Genomic DNA, 20,617 nt, shown 5'->3' with positions numbered 1-20,617 from the left:
ACCCCCTCACAGAAGCCCCTGCTTTGCACGGTGCTTAAGGGCATGTGTAGCCTCCCTTCCAGGCAGGGCGGCGTGTGGACAATGCGAAAGAGATTAAGCTGCTGCTGCTTTGAGAGTGGCCACTCGGCACCTCTGGTACGTCAACTGGCTAATGTCCCTGCTGGCTTAAGAGTATCAGCAGAGAGGCCTATAGACACTGTGGACCGCTCCCTGGAAACCTCCTGAGGGGCTCACCAAGCCTTCCAAGGGGGAGGGGTTCAACAAAGGAGGGTCCTGGCTGGTGAGTGGTAGCAGGTCCCTATAGCACTTTAGAGGCCAGGAAAGGACCCAACTGGTAGGAAAAGCATTTAATAGTTGAGTCCAGAGCCGCCCCCCCCCCTTTTTTTTTTCCAAGACAAGGTTTCTTTGTGTTAGCCTTGGCTGCCCTGGACTCGCTTTGTAGACCAAGCTGGCATTGAACTCACAGCGATCCTCCTGCCTCTGCCTCCCAAATGCTGGGATTAAAGGTGTGCGCCACCAGTTCGCAGTATTCTTTAGACTCTACCCTGCCCTCTTCTGTATGCCTGGGTAGCTGACAAATAAAAGAAGTTGATTTGCTCACACTTAACGTTTCTGGGGGGTCCAACCAGCATGTGACAGGTGTGGGAAACTGGACCAGGAACTAGCCGTGAGTGTCAGCAGCCAGTCAGCAGCAACGGCCCAGCCTTGCTCGTTGACGACCTGTTTTGAGAACTGAGTCAGACAAGAAGTTTAAGTCTATCTAACTAGGCCGCTGCTTAGAAAGGTCCTCACCCCACTTCAATGCCACTGCAGTGGGATCCAGATTCCTAGCCCATGTCTAAGATACTGCAGGCCCCAAGCAAAGCTGGAGAAAGAGAACTTGTTGGGGTCGATTTGTCTGCCCTGGTAGTGTCTCTGGAAACTGGCTGGTGTTCTTGGGCTTCTGATTTGTTTTTTTCCATCTCTCTGCTCTTCTGGCAGGTGGTAATCCTGCTGTACATGGCAGAAGTGATGGTTCGGCTGACCTGGCACCAGGCCCTGGATCCTGACAACCACTGTATACCCTACCTCACAGGCCTGGGGGACCTGCTGGGTACTAGCCTCCTAGCACTGTGCTTCATGCTGGACTGGCTGCTGAGGGCCAAAGCTGGTCTCGCAGAGCTAGTTTCAGAGCTGGTTTCTGTGCCTCCCTGACGGAGCCTGCCACCTGGAGGTCTCCATGGAACTTTCCCTCAAGCCCACAGTGTCTGGCAGGCTGTTCTCCTGCCGAGGCTTCAAGCTGCTAGACATCTACCTGGGCATCAGTCCACCAGGGAGACAAGCACACACCTTGATTCTGAAGTTGGTAGCTGAGCCTGAGGTGGAGCCCTGACATCAGGAGCTGTGCTTGCAAGTGTATGAGTGAATATATGTGCCTGGTGTGTGTGTGTGTGTGTGTGTGTGTGTGTATGGGCTGTGTGTGTGTATGGGCTGTGTGTGTGTGGTGTATGTGTGTGGTGTGTGGTGTGTGTGTATGGTGTGTGTGTGTGTATGTGTGGTGTGTGTGTGTGTATGGTGTGTGTGTGTGTGTGTGTGTATGTGTGTGTGTGTGTGTCGGACAGGCTCTTCTAACCTGAAGACACTGAGAAAGAAGCCTGTTGGTGCAACATGGATTGGATGGAGCAGGATGAAACTCCTCTGCATCCCCAGGTCTCAGGACTGTCTATGTCCTGACTTAGCTGCCATCACTGGGCTCACTCAGCTCCTTAGGCCCACACTGCTAGTGCTCTCGGCCTAGGGACCATGCCCCTCACCCCAGGCAGGCCCTGCATACCCTTCATCTGTACCCTAGCATTTAATCTTGTGGCTGCTTTCCTTTTTTTCCCCCCCTCTATTTTATAGCAGAACCTTCTGTTCCGGTTCTGGCAATCAAGAGATGTATAATAAAACATAGCTGACCCTGCACTTGGTGTCCTGCTTCCTTCAAGGCTGTCAGGGATGCTGTGAGGCTCAGTCTCCGAGCAGGAGATGACATCTCTCTAGGGCAGTGTTTCTCAGGGTTTGGTTGAATGTGCATGTCACCTGCCAGCTGCTTAAGGGAAGAAAGGGCACTGACCCCACGCTGTGCCCTTCCATCTCCAGCCTGTCTCCCATTGGCCAATCTCAGGAAGAAGTTCCGGGCCCAGGGAGCAAGTTGATGGCCCACGAGGTCTCCGTCCTTGTGGGCACAGAGCCAAGTCAGAGTGCGAATGGCTGAAGGAGGTTGGGGACTGTCTAGCACCAGTGTGGGCTAGGCCCCAGGCTACCTGGGCAGAGTCTCTGTGCGGAGGCTCTGATGGAGACAGTCAATGTCACAGAGGCATTGAGCACTGGCTCTCATCAGTTCTGTGAAGGAAGCAGATGGAGCCGTAGAATAATATGGTAAGGAGAGCAGAGCTTCCGTTGTACATGCTGAGTGCGGTCGTTTACATATTAGTTTTCTGACTGAATTTTAAATCCTAACTCGCCTCAAACGCATCTTTGTTCAGTAAGAGGGAGGGTGGGTGTGTTGGACCAGGCCACACACTGACGCTCGGCTTGCTCAACGTCAGAAGCGTTGGTTGTGTGGCGTGCAGTCAGATGTGGAGGAGAACCACGCCCTTTCTGGTGACGGTACAAGCTGGAAGTGGTGAGGTGTTTGGTGTCTCATGGAGTCACTTGTCATAGGTGTAATGGTTTCACCGGATTGAGAAAGTGACAGATTAGACTGGCAGCAGTCTCCAAACAACAACCATAGCCTTCCCTAGGTACGATACAAGATAGACTTTAGGAAATCTTTCTGGGTCTAGCCCAGTGATTCTCAACCTGTGGGTCATGACCCCTTTGGGGCTCATATTATCATATTTACATTATAACTCATAACAGCAAAATTCCAGTTATGAAGTAGCAATGAAATAATTTTATGGTTGAGAGACACCACAACATGTTTATCAGAGCGTCACAGCATTAGGAAGGTTGAGGAGCACTGCTCTAGACACTCCACTTTCACCACACGCCGTGATCCGTTGAGAAATGGTTCTTTATTGTGGCAAAGAACTAGCCCCAAACCACACCACTGTCTAATTCTAGCAGCTCCTGAGGTGCCCACTTAGCAACCATTCACATTCCTAATTCATCTCAAGTGCTGACTGATGGAACAATCGGGCTGAATTCTTTGGTGACTTCTTGGTAGCTGTAGGAGAATCTACTTTGACACTTGCTGTTGGCCTCAGTTGGTCACTGTCAGCTCCCAGGGTGGCCAACCTTCGCTCCTCATCTTCAAGGCTCCCTTCCTCCTACAGAGCTTCTTGGCCACCGCACTGTGCATTCTTAGCAGCTCCTGGGCCAAAGGACATGGGTGCCGCAAACTGATCTGACCTTTATGACTTATTTTGAACTTGAATAAGAAGATTGTACAAAGTTGCTTTGTGTCTATCTCCATAGTCTAGAACAAACAAAAATAAACAAATGGTCTTAATTACTTTTGAATTGCTGTGATAAAGATACCACGACCAAGGCAACTTAAGAGTGTATTTGGGGGACGGTTTTAGTGGGTTAAAGTCCATGACCATCGTGACAGGTAGCATGGCAGCAGGCAGGCATGCCTGGTGCTAGAGCAGTATGTGAGGGCATTCATCTTAATCCACAAGCAAGAGATGGAGAGAGCTAGCTGGAAATGGCTTGGTCTTTTGAAACCTTAAAGCCCACCCCCAAGTGACACACCTCCTCTAACAAGGCCACGCCTCCTAATCCTTCCCAAATAATTCCACCAACTGGAGACCAAGTATCCAAATATATGAGCCTGTGGAGGCCGTTCTCATTCAAAGGGCCACACAAGAAGTCATTAGAAAAAAAAAAGGAATATATTAAAACGTGTGGCACAGCCACATTTATTAAGAAGGTGGGCTCTGACCATCCTCAGCAGAGAAGAGGAGACAGGCTTTGCGAGGCTTCTTACCCTTCAAGCCCTACAGCTGCTGAGCAGGAGCTTCCAAAATTTGAATGATGCAGTCAGCTTGTGTGTGGTGGAGAGGTGAGTGAGACAGGAGCCCAAACTGTCTTGAGGCTGCTGTTAAGGGAGATGCAGACCTGAGAGGGTCTGGATTAAGCAGATGTGGCCAGAGGTGAACTGGGGGTGTGGGACCCACAGGACAGAAGCCTCAGAACCTTCAGTATTTGATGAGCGTTTAGCTTGACCTTAGGGGACGAAGGGCATCGGTCAGCAAGTGGCTCTCCCAGAAGAGAAGGGAAGAGGGGGCCTGACTAACGAAGGCCATGAAACCCTGTCCCCTGCTGGACCAGTGCTCCATCCAGACAGAGCTGAGCTGGGACCCACATGAAGAGATGCCTCCAGAGACATCTTGCATGTATGTCTGCACCATGTGTATTCCTGGTGCCTAAGGAGGTGGTGAGCCTCCATGTGGATATAAGAAACTGAACCTGGCTGGGCGTGGTGGCGCACGCCTTTAATCCCAGGACTCGGGAGGCAGAGGCAGGTGGATTGCTGTGAGTTCGAGGCCAGCCTGGTCTACAAAGCGAGGCCAGGACAGCCAAGGCTACACAGAGAAACCCTGTCTCGAAAAACAAACAAAAGAAGAAGAAGAAGAAGAAGAAGAAGAAGAAGAAGAAGAAGAAGAAGAAGAAGAAGAAGAAGACGACGACGACAAAGAAGAAGAAGAAAAAGAAACTGAACCTGGGTTCTTTGCAAAAATGAGAGCTCTTAACCACCGAGCCATCTCTCTAGCTCACCCCTTTCCTTGTCTATTCATTCATTCATTCATTCATTCATTCATTCATTCATTCATTCGGGCTGGTTTGAGACAGGTTTTCTCTGTGGAGCCCTGGCAGTCCTGGAACTCACTTTGAAGACTAGGCTGGATCTCAGACTCACAGAGATCTGCCTGCCTCTCTCCCTTTCTTTTTTTAAAGACAAGATCTTACTGCATATCCCAGACAGGCCTGGGATTTGCATTATCCCAGCTCAGCCTCCCGGGGGCTGGAATTAGTGATGCACACAAAGGAATAGACATCTATGGATGCAGACTAGCTGCCACAGAATGGTGTCTGCAGGCACTCCTTGTTGAACTTCCATGTTGCGTGCACATGCCTTGACACGGATGGTGCCCAGCTATTTGCCAGGATGTTAAGTCTCACCTCAGTGCAGAAAGTTCCAGTGGTTTCACGTCCTCACCAGCGTGTACATGGCTTCTTTTCAATATTGCTCAGACACTGTGCCTCAGTCAAAGGAACCAGGATTCTCTAAGGGCCACACCCACCACCAACAAAGCCTGGAAAACAGTTATAGCCTGAGGGAGATGAAAGACACGACAACACAGTGTCGACACCAGGAGAGAACACAAAGCCTGTGCGACTGCAGCAGTGCGGCTGCTGTTACCATTGGAGATGTCTTAGCTTTGATAACATTACCGTGGCTCGGTTATAGTCTGTCCCACAAGCCCAAGCAAAAGGTTTGCAGCAACTCAATACTATGTAGCAACTTTTCCTACATTCAAAATCACCTCAAAATAAAAGGTTTAAGGGCCTGGAGAGGCGACTTGGTGGTTAAGATCACTTGCAGCTCTTCCAGAGGAGCTGAGCTTTGTTCCCACAACTGACTATGTCTCTAGCTCTAGAGGATTTGACACCCTCTGTTGGCTTCCTTAGGTACATGCGTGCGCGTGCACGCGCGCGCGCACACACACACACACACACACACACACACACACACACTCAAACTCACAGAGGATGTTATAAAGATAATTAAAAATAAAATACCGTTTAGAACAAAATAATAAAACATTTAAAATAATTCAGTCCGAGTGATTCAGGCCTGTGACCCTAGATATTTGGGAATCTGAGGCTAGAGAATTGCAAGCTCAAGGTCAGCCTGGACAACTTAGCAAGACCCTGTCTTAAAGTGGAAAAAAGGGGTCAGGGAAGTGGCTCAGCAGAGAAGATGACCTGAGTTCGTTCTTTGGACCTGTATGATAGAAGGCGAAAACCAATTTCCCCAAGTTCTCCGACCTACACACATGCACTGTACCTCCTTCAAATCAATAATAGATGAATAATAAATTTTTAAAAGTAATTTTAAAAAGCAGGAGATAACACTCAGTGGTAGAGTGCTTGCCCAGCATGTGTGAAATGTTAGATTCTAACCCCTGTTCTGCCAGGTGTTTGTAAGCAGGACAGCTGACTCCATCTTGTTAATCCCTCCATCTGCCCCCGGCCTAACTTTTTATTACTAGCCTGAGGTTAATCGGCTGTGCCTGTTTAGGTAAACTTCATCTTCCAATTCTTGGTCATTGTGTTATAGGAAACTGGCTAGTTTTTTGTCACCTTGACATGAGCTAGAGTCATTTGGGAAGATAGAACCTCAATTGAGAAAATGCCCCACCAAGATTTGCCTTTGGGCAAGCCTGTGGTACATTTTCTTGATTGAGGATTGATGTGGGAGGGCCTGGCTCAGTGTAGGTGGGGCCACCCTTGAGAGGTGGTCCTAGGTGCTGTGAGAAAGCAGGTTGAGCAAGCCAGGAGGCATAAACCAGTAAGCAAGCAACAGAAATCCTAAGACAGAAGTTGGCATCGGCTCACGGGGTCAGGCTGGGACAGGCCTAGCTGTGTTTTCTGGAGCACTGTGAAGCATCTGGACTTTGGGCTGGAAAGAAGCTGTTGAGTGTAGAGAGATCGGTGAGGCATTCTGCAGGAGCTTGGAAATAACGCTGAGAGCAGTGTAGCTGGCAGGGGCCTGCCTTGTGAGGCTTCATAGGGAAGTTTGAGAGTTTTTTCAGAGACTTTATTATGTGATTTTTTGTTTTGTTTTGTTTTGAGACAGGGCTTCTCTGTGTAGCCTTGACTGTCCTGGACTTACTTTTAGACCAGGCTAGCCTCGATCTCACAGAGATCTGCCTGCCTTTGCCTCCCAGGTGCTCAGATTGATTGTTTTTAAATTAAGAATTTGAGACCGGGCATGGTGGCACACGCCTTTAATCCCAGCACTTGGAGGCCGAATGAGTTCAAGGCCAACCTGGTCTACAAAGCAAGTCCAGGACAGCCAAGGATACACAGAGAAACCCTGTCTTGAAAAACAAAAACAAACAAAGCAAAAAGAATTTGAAGTTCCGGCTGTCTGGGGCCGAAGAACTGATCGCGATTAACGCCAGTAAAATGAAACTTGCTTCGCTGGGACAACCGATGCTGGCCAGCTGGGGCTGAAGAATCAGCCGTAGTTAAGAAGAGACCAGAATCACTGAGGATCATAAACATGAGAAGATTTCCTCAGGGTCGGAACACAAAAGCTGTGGTTCAAAGGAGCCCAAGGCTTCCTTGTGTTGATGACATGTGAAAACTTCCCAGGTGGAACTGGTTTTGACGGCATGAGGGGTCATGGAGAGCAGCTGAGGCTTGGCACCCTGAGAGACTGGGAGAGGCCACTGGCAAATGCGAAGCCTCAGTAGCGGTGTCACCCCAGAAGTGAAGACTGGCAAAGGTAAAGCCGAGTCGTGGAGATGAAAATCTGCCAAGGGTGGCAGCAGCTGTGGAGTCGAGCTGATCTGGTCTTTCGAGACAAGCTGTGCGTACTGAGGTAAGCTCTTTGGAGCCCAGAGATTGTGAGTCCCTCCGCCTGACACTGAGCTTTCCACCTCTGGATTTTGGTTTTGCTTTGATCTGATTGTGTCTGTGCCTGGCTTTTCCCTCTTGGAGTAAGAGAGTAAGTAACTTTTTTTTTTTTTTTAAATTTTTACAGAATCCCACAGACTTTGGAACTATGGAAAGCCTTTGAACTTTCAAAGTACTTCTGGATATTTTAGAAAGCTTTGGCTATTTTAAAGAGATTGAATACTTAAAATGTTTGAAATTTTAAAGACTGTGAGACTTTTAAAGGTTGCAATGTTTTATACTGTGATAGTAATGTTAATGTGCCATCTTGGAGAGACATGGTAAAGAAAAGGTTCTGGTTGAGTGGTTATGTGTTTGTGTGTCAAGTTGATAATGGGTCAATTGTGCTGTCTGGTTTATTGTGTCAACTCAACACAAACTGAAGTCATTTGGTAAAGGAGAACCTTGGGAAAATGCCCCCACCTGATTAGCCCGTGGGCAAGCCTGGGCTGCATCTCAGTTGATGATGTGTGTGTGGGCCCAGATTGTGAGTGGAGCTACCCCCTTGGCCTGTGGTCTTGGATGGTATAAGAAAGCAGGTTGAGCAGCCCATGAGGGACAAGCCAGTTAGTAGCATCCACCCCCATGGCTCCTGCATTACTCCCTGTCCATAGAGAACACACTCTGTGAATTATTTACATAAAACAAAAATGCAAATAGCTGTACTCCCTACCAGTCAGAGGATCACAGAGACCTGCACTCACAGGACAGACAGGCTCATCAGCACAGGAGGCCTCTGATGGGAAAGGGAGAGTTTTCTTGCTGAAGACAGTGGTTTTGTGAGTGAGTACAGCTGCTCTCTTAAGCCTACAACTGAACTGTTGCCTGCTGACATTCTAAGTAGGAGTTTGGACAGCAAACCAGTAGGGGGAGCTTTTCTTGCTGTTGTGGCTGCTTGGCCTTGTCCAAAGGCTAAAGCCTGAGTGAGGCCGGCCTCTGTCTGTGCCACTGAGGATAGCCCTGGAGTCTGTCTGTGCCAGCTGGCCTAGGCCAGGACAACGGTGGAAGCTGAAGGCACAGAGGTGTCAGGCTTTAGAACCGAAACCTTAGGATCTATTTCTGTGTGAGTGTGCACTGTGTACGTGTATGCGTGATGCGTGTTTGTGCATGTGTACACATAGGGATGTGTCCATCTGTGCATGCACACCTGTCCCACCCAGCTTTTCCTTCTCTGTGTTGAGGTGCTCACTATTGCTTGGGGGGGGGGGGAGGGTCAAGGTGATTTTAAACTTTCCTCAGAAGGAGAGGGTTCAGTCACTTTGCCATGTCCGGGGGAGATTGGGAGAATGTTCCTGGCCTGGAAGATTCTAGACTGGTCAGAGAGTCCAGTGCTGGGATCAGGCTTTTGTGCTGACTGAGCCTGGCTATGCTGCCTGTGCCCAGTAGTGTGGCCAGCATTGGCTCCTCATTGCTTCAGAGTGCCACGCCCACTTCCCAGCTGCACCCCGTTAGCTCGTCCCTGCCTCCATACTCATGCTCTTCAGGGGGGAAGGGCCTATTTGATTTTTTTCAAAGTGGGGAAGGAAGGGCCTATTCTATTTGATATTTTTTAAAGGACGCTGGTTCCCTCGCCATATAAAAGGAAGAGGCGGGAAAGTGTTTTGGCTAAACCCAAGCTGGGCAGAAGAGGTTAAAACTTCAGTGTGGCCCAGGGTGAGGTGTCAGCAGGAGCCTGTCTTCCGGCTGGAGCACCTTCTCTTGTATGTACCCTCATGCCAAGGGGTCAAGGTTAGTTCTGCTGTGTAGTTGGTGACAGCATGACCTTAGATTCAATGTGTCATCTGTAAGATGGGCATAAGGCTCCTCAGCCACCCCTGCAAGTTGAAAATCAAATACAAAGTAAGCTCAGTGTAGTGGGCCTCGGTCCTCTCCCTCCCTCCTGGCCTTTTACTCCCACAGCAGTGATTCCCGGGGCACAGTTTTGTCCCGTAGCCACTTGGAAATGTCTAGAAACTTTTTTTTTTCCGTATAGAAGGGTGGTGAGATGGTAGACGTGTGTGGGCTAGGGACACATTCAGACCATTGCCAGTGTCACCCTTGTCCCTTCCCTGTGAGTGCAGACTGCACTTTCCACTCCGCCACTGTCTTCAGTGCTGGTTTGTTATATGGGGAACATGTCCATTTATTAGCATCTTAGGGATCAGGCTTTGCTTTTCGTTGAAGAGTTTTTGTTGTTGCTGCTGTTGCTGCTGTTGCTGTTGTTGGTGGTGTGTGTATGGTCCCATGTCTGTCAGGAGCCTGGGCTTTGTTGAGTACTCTGCAGGAAGCTCAGGCCCTGTCAAACACCAAACCAGAAGTGCACACTCTGGGTGGAAAAGGGTAAAGCAGAGGGTCAAGGAACGAAGGGCTTCAGAAACCCAAGCTAGGCCCAGCCTGACTTGGACACGTCGGTAACTGAGGCTTGCCTTAAGCTCTGAAACCGAGAGAGACAGAGGCTGGAGCCCAGTTTTGTTCAGGTGGACAAAATGGCTGCTCCAAGAACAGCTAGCTGCTTCCTCCCACAGAGCACAGGGCACCATGGTTGGCAGAGTGGCACTAGAAAGATGCTGGCAGCGATCTGTGCTGACATGCTAGTGAGTGGCGAATGGCGGAAGCTCCCAGCAGCCAGTAGTGCGCGGCTGCCTGGCCAACAGCCAAGCCCGGAGGGTCCAGCAACAAATTCTTCACAGAGGAGGAGGACCCTTCCTTACCCAGGATAAATGATGACGCTTCAGATAGTCGTGGGGAAAAGATGATGGCAGCCTGTTTATTTTGTGCGAAACAGTTATTTATAAACTTTGGGCAGTGGGAGGGGCTTTGAGGGTGGATGAGTTTGATTCACTTGGGCTAGGGGTGCCAGGGATACTTCATCCACACGTAACAAAACAGCCCTATCATTAGAGGGGGAAAGTAATAGTTAATTATCCTATGGGTGGGGGAAGAACTTCAGGTATGGTCAAGGGTCATTGATTGAAAGCCAAGACACTAAGACATCTCATTACCATGCCCAGGTGCATACTGAGTTTCTTATCAGGAAAAGGCTGGGCTTGTAATCTCCCTGAGGACTATGTGAGTATGTGATGTTCCTTAGAGGATCTGGGGTTCCCCAGATCAGGCATAGAGGGAACCTGGCTGAGAAAGGGAGTCTGTCATCTTGTACCAAGCTCAGAGGCTATCTGGAAATACCAGACTTTGACCTTAACAGCAGGGCCCCCTGTGTGTGTGTGTGTGTGTGTGTGTGTGTGTGTGTGTGTGTTTGGTTGTCTGTCTGTGTTTCTGTATATGTGTGTGTGTGTGTGTGCGCATGTGTGATTTTTACCAAAAAATTCTAATATCAAACCATTCTTGCATTATTGAAATAAGCTGGTTTGGTCTGGTTTGTTTGTAATGTTCTCACTGACGTTCGCTGTAACTTGACGGGCAGTTCTGCATGGCTGCTCTGTAGATGTGTGTTCTAGCAACTTTGACCAAGCCTGGAAAACACTGATGTGCCCCTCTGCTAGGGTCAGAAACAAGCTGACAGCATCGAGACCATGTGGTTCTTAAGTTTGGGGACATTCCCCCACAAAACACAAAGGACTTGAAGGTTGAATGTATCCTCTGCTCCTCTGACAGGAGTCTATGGAACCTCACTCTCTTCTGTTTACTTGAGGCCCACTGTCCACTTCATCAGTGTTTTTACATTTATCTGCATGAGGTCATTTAAAGTAGCATCATAGTTGAAAAGAATACTGCTGCTTGCATGTCCCTCCTGCCTTGCACTTCTGCCTCTGTGCTCTCTTTGCCACTTGCTCAACTACAGTGTTGTCTGTTTCTCTAAAGAGCTAGGTTTTAACTGATGGTATTTCTTTTTTATTATAGTGTGTGTGTGTGTGTGTGTGTGTGTGTGTGTGTGTGTGTGTGGTGTGCATGTGCCACAGTGTGTATGTAGAGGTCAGAGAAACAACTTTCAGGAGCTGCCCCCCTCCCCCTGCCCCCCCCCCCCCCCCCCGCTTTGTGGGTCCTGGAGATTGAATTTGGCATCAGGCTTTGACCCACTGAGCCATCTTGCCAGTCCCAGATGGCACCATTAAAAAAAAAAAGATTCTAAGCCAGGTGCAGTGGCATATGCCTGTCATCCCAGCACACGGGAGGCAGATGCAGGCAGAGCTCTGTGAGTTTGAGGCCAGCCTGGTCTACAAAGCAAGCCCAGGGCAGCCAGGGCTATCAAACCTTTCCACAGACCACCTTATGTGTACCTAATAGGGGCAGGACTGGCTGGGTTTGGGTTTGGCTCTCTGATCCAGCACAGACTGAATGGAGTTCCAGTCCACACCTGTCACGATTTCATAGAAAGCTGGATGACTGCCCCAACCCTTGACTTCAGGATTGGACCACAGTCTCAATGTGGCCAGCGGAAGTTTAAATGGAGAGTCACAACTGAGGTCTCGGGGTGCTAGCTGCCCTTCGGGATAGGTCTCAAACAGGTCAAAGGAGACTCCAGTCCAAACCTGTTGAACCCCCATCAGCTTGCAGGTGCACGGCTTGGAAATGAATGCATGCGGTGTATGTGTGTGTTGCACGCATACACGTGTGCACGTAGAGGTCAAAGGTCAAACTCAAGTGTCACTTCTTAGGTATCGTGCACCTTGTTTTTGAGATAGGGCCCTCCACTGTTCACGAACTCACCAAATAGCCAAGTCCGCTAGCCAGTGAGTGCCCAGGGACCTATGCTTCATTCAGTTTCCCCAGCACACACGCCCAAGCCTAGCTTTTTTAAAATTTATTTTTATTTACTTTTTTAATATTTTGTGGGTTCTAGCTATTGAACTCATGTCCTCATGGTTATATAGAAACCACTTCACTGGCTCAGCATCTCCTGATCCCAAGTGCTCAGTGTCACTGAGTTTGAGGTCTTGATCAGAATTACTTGGCAAACATATGATAAGATACAAGCAAATCCTACAGCATGTTCCTTTTGGTGAGAGTTGAGCTCTTTTCCATGCAGACACAGTGGCTTGGCTGCTGTTTTAAATTGTGCACTTATTCCACTCTGCTGTCCTACAGGGCGCCCTGGTCTCCGGAGCCTGCAGAGATGTGTGGGAGGGGGCTTATTAAAGGGATTGGTTTGTGATACTTGAGGGCCTGAGACATGGTGTGGCACGTGCAGACTGGAGACCCAGGACAGCTGTAAACCACATGCCTGAGACCATGGGGAGCCTGAGGTGTGTGACTCATGGTCCTGAGCTTTGGCTGGGAGGTGTCTCTGGAGTAAGATGCAGAATTCCAGATGCAAGAATCTGGAGTCTGTCTGAGGGCAGATGTGTGCTCCAGCTGAAGCCAGGCCAAAGTTTGGTCTCACCTGCTGTGTCCTGGCTGTCCATGGACTGTTGATGGCGCCTTGTCAGGGCAAGGCAGATCAGCTGCAGGCTTTCACCATGTCAAATGTTGGTTCCTTTTTGAGAATTCTCTCAGGACACCCAGAAAAAACCCAGTCATGTAGGCATTCCTCAGCCCAGTCAACCCACACCCCATCACCCGTCACAGGGGTTATCCGAGTGTGCTGGCTGCCCACAGTCTCCTCACTCTTGTTTCTTTATCTCACAGTGCCAGTCCATCTTCACTATTTGGTGGTTCAGTCGATGCCCTCTGTATCTTCAAAGGTCAATGATTACGCAGGGCGTGGTGGCGCACACCTTTAATCTCAGCACTTGGGAGGCAGAGGCAGGCCAGTCACTGTGAGTTCGAGGCCAGCCTGGTCTACAAAGTGAGTCCAGGACAGCCAAGGCTACACAGAAAAACCCTGTCTCGAAAAACAAAAACCAACCAACCAAACAAACAAACAAAAAAAACCAGGTCGATGATTTTCTACCTTCTCTCCATGAGAGAATCCCGGTCCACTCCTGCAGGCTGGTGAGGTGACTGCTCAGGACAGTGGCTTTATGGCGCTGTTCTAGCTCACTGTTTCATGGCTCTCCTTCAGGGACACCAGCTACAGACCGCCAGGTGTCCCCATGTCTCAGCTGTGCTCTGATCTCAGATTCCTCCCTTTAGCTTCACTCATTTGGCTCCTTTCAATTATCAGTTCTTCCCTTGGTGATAACGGCTTTACTGTTCCTGAGGTGACGCTTTTTCCCCCTTCAGTTTTTCTTACAATGGGCTGGTGCTTTGGCTTTGACTATCTTCAAATTCCTGCTTGTTTACTTAAGCGTCATAAAGGGATGGGCTCTGCTTACTTTTTTTGTTGCTGTGATAGAACACTGTGACCAAAAGCAATTTTGGGGCAAGAGTTTATTTCCGCTTACACTTCCAGATGGTAGCCCGTCACTGAGGGAAGGAACTCAAGGCAGAAAATGGAAGCAGGAACCAGGGAAGAATGCCTCTTAAGTTGCTCCCTGGTTGATTCCTCTCTCAACTAACTTTCTTTTTTTTTTTTTTAAATATATATATGTACACACACACACACACACACACACACACACACACACACACACACACACACACACACACACACACTGTTCTGCCTGCAGGGACACCTGCAAGCCAGAAGAAAGCACCAGATCACATTATAGACGGTTATGAGCCACCATGTAGTTGCTGGGAATTGAACTCAGGACCTCTGGAAGAACAGTCAGTGCTCTTAACTGCTGAGCCATCTCTCCAGCCCTCAGATGACTTTCTTATTCAGCCCAGCACCACAGGCAGAGTGACAGTGCCGCCCACAGTGGGCTGGACTCTCCCATATCAAGCATCAATCAATATTGTCTAACACAGACATGGCCACAGGTGAGTCTGACCAGGTCATTCCTCAACTGAGGTTCTTCTTCCACGTGACTCTGGGTGCTGTCACACTGATAACAACACCCAGCACAGACAGACTGACTTATAGTTACCTTCTGCTGTTCTGTGTCTATGGAGTAGGAGCATGTTCATGTGGGTGTGTGCATACGGGTATGGATCCTTTCAGAGTGTCTTGTTGTACATGGAGCTCACCCATTTGGCCAGGTTGGCCTGCCTGAGTTCTGAAGGTCCACTTGTGTCTGTGTCCCTTCCTCTGCAATGCTGGGCAGATGAGTAACCCTATGCCCACCTTCTGCATGGCTGCTGGGCAGCTGAACTCAGATCCCACACGTTTGACCTCTGCACCTGTCTGTGTTCACATGTTTCTTTGGGTTTGTAATCAGGAAGCAGGCAAAACCCCATGATAAAGCTTGCTTGTGGAGGTTTGACTCCTCATCTTTACAGCCTTTACAGATGAGGGGCCTTTTTCAGGCTCTGTGGTGCTGGCTGAGGTCAGCAGCATTCTCCCACTGTATCCTTTGATTGTATTTTGATGTGGAGGTTCATCTGGACTCTGCTGGCCTCATGGGACTGTCCTCCCGCTGACCTGTGCTATTTGTGGCTTTTGCTCTCCTGAATGCTGTGCATAGCCAAGCTGCACATGGAGTTGCCTGTTGTTTCCTCCAGGATAGAGCACAGAGGCCATGGGAAACTCCAAGTATGGAGGCCTCTGCTGCCTGTTATTTTAATGCACTATGTGATCTTCCCTGGTGTCTCTGAGGGTGACCTATGATAATTGCAGTAGCCCACCTTTCAGATTTAAATGGGGTATCTCTGGACTGCTGATTGGTTTTATATCTTATTTTATAGACAGACTCTTGCTATGTAGCCCTGGAACTATGTTGCCCAGGCTGACCTTGAACCTGTGGCAGTTCTCCTGCCTTGACCTCCCAAGTGCTGAGACTGCAGGTATGCCCTGCTGTGCTTGGCCTTGGCTCGTCTTTTTGAGATACTTGCTACCAAAACCCAGGCTGGCCGTGAATTCAGGGCACCCTTCCTGCCTCAGCCTCTTGGATTCCAGGATTCCAAGTTTATGCCATCAAGCCTGGGTATCTTTCAGATCTAAATGGGAGTTTTTCTCCCTTATGACTCTGGTCATATTGCTTTAACTGGAACAGAGGGAAGAAAAGCTTTCTCTAGAAGCCTTACACGCATGAACCTACACTAGAGGTGAAGGTAGGCGGCCTTCACAGCACATGATGCACTTGCTGTCAAGAAACACCACTTTGGAGTTATAGGCTCTGTGACATGGCCTAGGAAGAGCAGGAAAAGATGGGCCTAACTTGGCCTCCAAGGGCATCTCATAGCTCTGTGAAAAACTGCCCATCCCAGAGGACCTGCAAAGGAGTCCAGAGAGGAAAGGCTGGTAGGATCGTGGGGCCATGCAGAGCTCTAGGAAGAAATGTGTAAGGCACAGAGCTGCTGAAGCCAGAGGTACGACCGTATACTTCTGGGGCTGAGAGGCTGGAGCAGGAAAAAACTAAATGCCTGCCCCAGGTCTTCTATGTCTCCCTAGTCATGCTTTGTACTGGCAAGGGTGGCAGGGGCTGGACACACAGTTGAGGATGGTGAGAGCATGAGGAAGGGCACATTCTGGACACAACTGCTAGTGGTGGTGGCCCAGCATCCCCATCTCCCGACATGAGCTTATTTGTCAGGGGCATTTTGTCCAGTCTAGCTCTAGGCTGGCCTACAGTCAGGCACAACCCTTTTCCCCAAGGGAGACAAATGGCCAGGACAGCTTTGGGAAACTCGCTCTGTAGCTCAGCCCTTCCAGAGAGCCATAGCCTGCAGCCTGAATGAATCAGGTCTAACTTGGGAAGGGGACCAGAATGGTCCGGAGCAGGATGGACAGACACCCTGCTGCAGACACAGACTGCACAGATAAGCGTGCTCACTTCCATGTGGATGAGTATGGCGGCTTTGAAGGTGACCAACAGAGGCTCCTCTGGGCATGTCTGGGCTAGGGATAGCCTGGGCAAAGAAATGATAGCCCACACAAGCCAGCTTCATACATCACATTAACCAATGTGGAGGATGGGCAGGGTTTGCCTTGAGTCACAGCCCCTCTTAAATATCTGGGGACTGGGTTCCCTAGGTTTTTATTTACTTCCCCCCTTCCCTTATGTTGCTCTCAGCCCCTGGAACTTACTATTACCCATCTCTTCTCCAGTTCAGTGAGAGTCTCAAGCCCCAGCGTTTGCAGAGAGGGACATTGCTGAACACTCCTGGCTCCTCAGTCAACTCTCTCAGAAGCACCCTCAGGTGGTTAGTCAAGGGTCTTTGGGAAAGCTGTGTCCAGACAGGACAAGTCTGTCCACATCATCTTCTGACCAAGCCCCAGAGACCAGAGTAGAATGGTGAGGAAGTGGGACCCTGAGCCAGGCACAGGACTTATGGGATCTCCCAAAGGACCCCAGGCTCAGTTATAACTTGGCTGAGCCTTCCTCAAAGTGCAGCCCCCTCCCCCACCACACAGGGATAGAGTGGCTCTTAGGTCTCTGAGCAGCAAAGATGCAAGCCCTAATGTTTGACCCTTAAAAAAGCAAAAAAAAAAAAAAAAAAAAGCAAAAAAAAAAACAAAAAAAAAACAAAACAAAACAAAACAAAAAAACCCAAAACCAAAACCAAAAAAAAACCCAAAAACAAAAACAAACAAAACAAAACAAAACAAAACAAAACAAACCAGGAGGCTTTAAAATGCACTAAAGAGCATGCTCCACACTGAGTGGCTGGGGACACACTCATGGCACATTAAGGTGAACTTTATTTTCACGTTACTATACAACTCACTTGGGAGCGTCAAAAAATACAAATCCACAACTTCACTGTTGTCCCTGGAAAGCCCTTTATGATGTTCACAGCTGCCTCCCTTAAGGTATCCCATCTGTTGCCAGTTCCACAGATGACCAGAATGACTCGTGTCATTAGAGAAGGCCCTACGTGCATCCTGACAGTGGTGAAAGGAAGTGTGTATACTCAGGGGCCTTGCCTCTTCCTGCCTCTCCTCTCCCCAGACAAGGAGCAGAGTGTCTCGACGCCCTGGCTGAACAACAGGCAACATGGGACACCAGTATGCTAGTGGTTTGTGCTTTCCAAGCTAGTTCTGCTTTGTAACTCGCAGGCCCAGCCACATTCTCTGAAGATAATTCTCTGTCCGGAAAACACCACAGAATTGCAGAGTCTCATCACCCTGACCCAATAAGCCATGGAGTTGGGACCCAGAAAAGAAGACTAAGCATGCTTAGAAGTCTGGTCCCTAGAACCTACCCCACTATCCTCAGCTTGTCTCCAGGACACTTGGAAGGTAGCACAGGAGGAGCCCAGCGCTCTGGCTAGCCAGGGGACTGACTGCAAGAGACTGTGGAGACGAGGAGGCCCTGTCCCACTCCACCAGATAAACTGGGCCTGCCTTCAGGTTTGTTCCTGAGTGGTGTTCCTTCAAAAGGAGTGAAAGTGTATCTAGCAGCCACGTCTTTTTCACAACACTCTTGGGCTCACGGCTGACTTACCACTGGCTCAGAAGAGGGTGGGGAAAAAAAGCCGGTATATTTAATGTTACCACTCCAACTATTTGCCAACAGTAACACTGGTGTATTTTGTAAATGTACAATACAGAGAGCACAGCCCCACATGACTGGTGCCAGGTGACATGCAGCAGTTTTCTTTCCTTGTCAGACAGCGCCCTTCAACAGAGGACAGACAGTGCATGGATCATAAGGAAAGCAAGGGACTCGGGGCACCATGAGGCAGGCAGCTCCTCACCAGCTGGCCCCAGTCAGATACACTATGCTTATCAGTTCTCTTTCTGTGCAGATGACGAGAGAAAGATGAGCCATGCCGAAGAGAGGATGGGGCAGGCAGGCCAAGCCACTGTGAGACAAGAAGGCTGACCTCCATGTTGCAGGATTTGCTCTCTGCAGAGATTCAAAGTGCTCAGTTTGCAGATCTGCTGGTACGTGACCTCAACGATGACGACATGACGGGGGTGACAGAAGGGAAATGGGTGACCCCAGCAGGCCAGCAGGGTGGTAATGGGCCAGATCAGGCTCCTGATCTCTTGTGGTTGGGCAGGCCCCGCTGGCTCACAAAGTTCTAGGCGGCAGCTCCTTCCTTTCTGAAAGGGCCTCCGCGAAGGCAGAGGCCACAGGCAGTCCTCAGGTCCTGGGCTTAGGAGCACAGCACTGGAGGCTGTGGTGGCTGGAAGGGCTGAAACTGTAAAGTACAGCCCGTGGGTGACTCAGGCACGGGAACGTGGGCAGCATGTGGCCCCAGGGGAGTGCATGGTGTCACACACGGAAGCGACAAGAACACAGCTGGGGCATGTGGGGCCTGGCAGCTCACTGGACCATGAGAGGCAGTGGGGGCTTCACTTGGCTGGGGCCAAGCACTCACTGGCCAGGCGCGGTGATGACACAGGGGTCACGAGCACATGGCTGCATGGAATTACAGTGATCGCTGTTGCCACTCAGAACACAACACGGGACACACACACTGCCCTGGGCCGCCCAGCGCTCACGCCACCCGCCTGCTGGGGCTGGGAACTGGATGAGGGAGTTATGGCATTGGGTTAACGAAGATGAGTGGTCACTGTGTTGGGGATGGGTCCCTCTGCCATGTGGGCCCTGGGAGGATTGTGGGGGAGGGGGAGTGTGGCTCATCATGTACAGAGGGAAGGAATGTAGATCATGGGAGTTCAAAGTTACGGCAGCCAGTATAAAGTGTCTAGGGATCTGAGAGGCTGAGGTCCTGAGACAGCCAGCTTTAGACTGGCTGCCCAAGAGCTAGGGTAGAGGTGACTGCGCTTTGCCTAGTTGCTTACTGGAGATAACAGCAGTTATAATACTGGTTACTTAGGATAGTACTCTGTTAATAAAATAGGGGGCTATACAGAGCAGAGAGGGGTATTAGACAGTCAGGTGCTGTGTTACTTGGCACAGTGAGTCATGAGCGTGTAAGGTTTCAGCCAGGCTAGAGGGAGTCTCTTCGTATGAAAATATGGAAGGATCTGGGTTTGTTTTAGCAGGGATTTTGGTCTACTCACACATTTATCTAGATTGACTTCCTGCCAGTTAGGTGGCAGTCCTTAGGAGGTCCCTAGTGCTAGCTTTGTGGATGAAATGCTTATCTTCCACACACAAACACTACCTATACAGTATGTATATATATATATTTATATATTTATATATTTATATTATATAAAGTTTACTTACGTATTTTCATCACCCATATCAGATCTACTTATTATTATTATTATTTTGCCCTCTGCCAATAACAGAACAATAACACAGCCAGTCTGGGGGTTGGTTCTGTTGTGTCTGACCTTTCTAGCTCCTATTTTCTTTGCTAGGTTAGGTTTTCAGATGTGTGTAGAGTAAGGGGCTGAGGACTGACAGGGTGGGAGGCAGTTTCCACTTCTCCTTGGTCAGTGCCATCTCAAGGCCAATGGTGGCTGAGGCCCAGCCTCGGGCCGAGGGAGGACTGGGTGCCAGGGCTAAGCTGGAGTAGCAGCTCTGCTCCATGGAAGGCAAGCCCATGGGCCCACCCATGCTATGGGGGCAGAGGGAAGGAAAACACCAGTGCCTTGGGCCGGTCTGAGGCTGTTGCCTGGTAGGCCCTCATGTGTCTGGTGTGTGGGAGGCGGCTGCCTATGCTGTCTACACGACTGTGCTGATGCCGCTGGGCTTGGCCTTGCTGCTGGTAGGGGGTGGTGGGGCAGGGGGCTGCCCATGGTGATGGGCTGCATGCCCTGCATGACCAGGGTGAGCTGTGGGCAGAGGTGGGTGGCTGTGCACATGGGCCCCATATGGGGGGTGCCCGCCGTGTGGGCCGTGGTGGTACTGGTGGGTGTGCTGCAGGTGGGGAGGTGGGTGGTAGTGGTGGTGGTGGTGATAGGGGGGTGGGTTCTGCTGCGCATGGCAGTACTGTGCATGGTGCCCATGCAGTGGGCCCTCTGAGGGCCCGGGGTGATGGGCATGAGGGGGTGCTGGGGGAGGGGCTGACGGGGGGTGGGCCTGGGGAGGGGGCTTCCCTCTCCTGCTCCCAAACAAAGAACCCAGGAGAGAGGAGGAGTTAGGCACGGGCTGGGGGGGGCGAGATGGGCACTCTCGTGTTGAGGTCGCTCTCCGGCGCATGTGAGGACTGCTAATGATGGAGCCCTAAA

General features: G+C 50.0%; 2 protein-coding genes across 16 annotated transcripts in view; one reads left to right on the top strand and one right to left on the bottom strand.

The window, feature by feature from the left end:
* SLC41A3 (solute carrier family 41 member 3) overlaps positions 1 to 1,944 on the top strand; it is a 37,110-nt gene extending 35,166 nt beyond the window's left edge. For all 3 annotated transcript variants that reach the window (XM_084766157.1, XM_084766156.1, XM_084766158.1), the window contains one exon: positions 982 to 1,944. In XM_084766157.1, coding sequence (XP_084622283.1) covers positions 982 to 1,194 — 213 coding nt within the window. In that variant the 3' untranslated portion in view covers positions 1,195 to 1,944. The remainder of the gene's footprint in view (positions 1 to 981) is intronic.
* A 15,257-nt stretch (positions 1,945 to 17,201) lies between these two features.
* Positions 17,202 to 20,617, bottom strand: part of IQSEC1 (IQ motif and Sec7 domain ArfGEF 1) — a 337,559-nt gene continuing 334,143 nt past the window's right edge. For 7 of the 13 annotated variants that reach the window (XM_084765762.1, XM_084765768.1, XM_084765771.1 and 4 more), the window contains one exon: positions 19,684 to 20,612. In XM_084765762.1, coding sequence (XP_084621888.1) covers positions 20,112 to 20,612 — 501 coding nt within the window. In that variant the 3' untranslated portion in view covers positions 19,684 to 20,111. Of the gene's footprint in view, positions 18,670 to 19,683; positions 20,613 to 20,617 lie in introns of those variants that run through there. The other 6 variants (XM_084765775.1, XM_084765765.1, XM_084765766.1 and 3 more) reach the window with 3 other exon arrangements.

This window comes from Acomys minous (assembly GCF_964271855.1).
Source record: "Acomys minous genome assembly, chromosome: 17".
NCBI classification, from domain to species: Eukaryota; Metazoa; Chordata; class Mammalia; order Rodentia; family Muridae; genus Acomys; species Acomys minous.
Note: the sequence above shows the minus strand (reverse complement) of the source record. Positions and strands in the feature narration are given on the sequence as shown.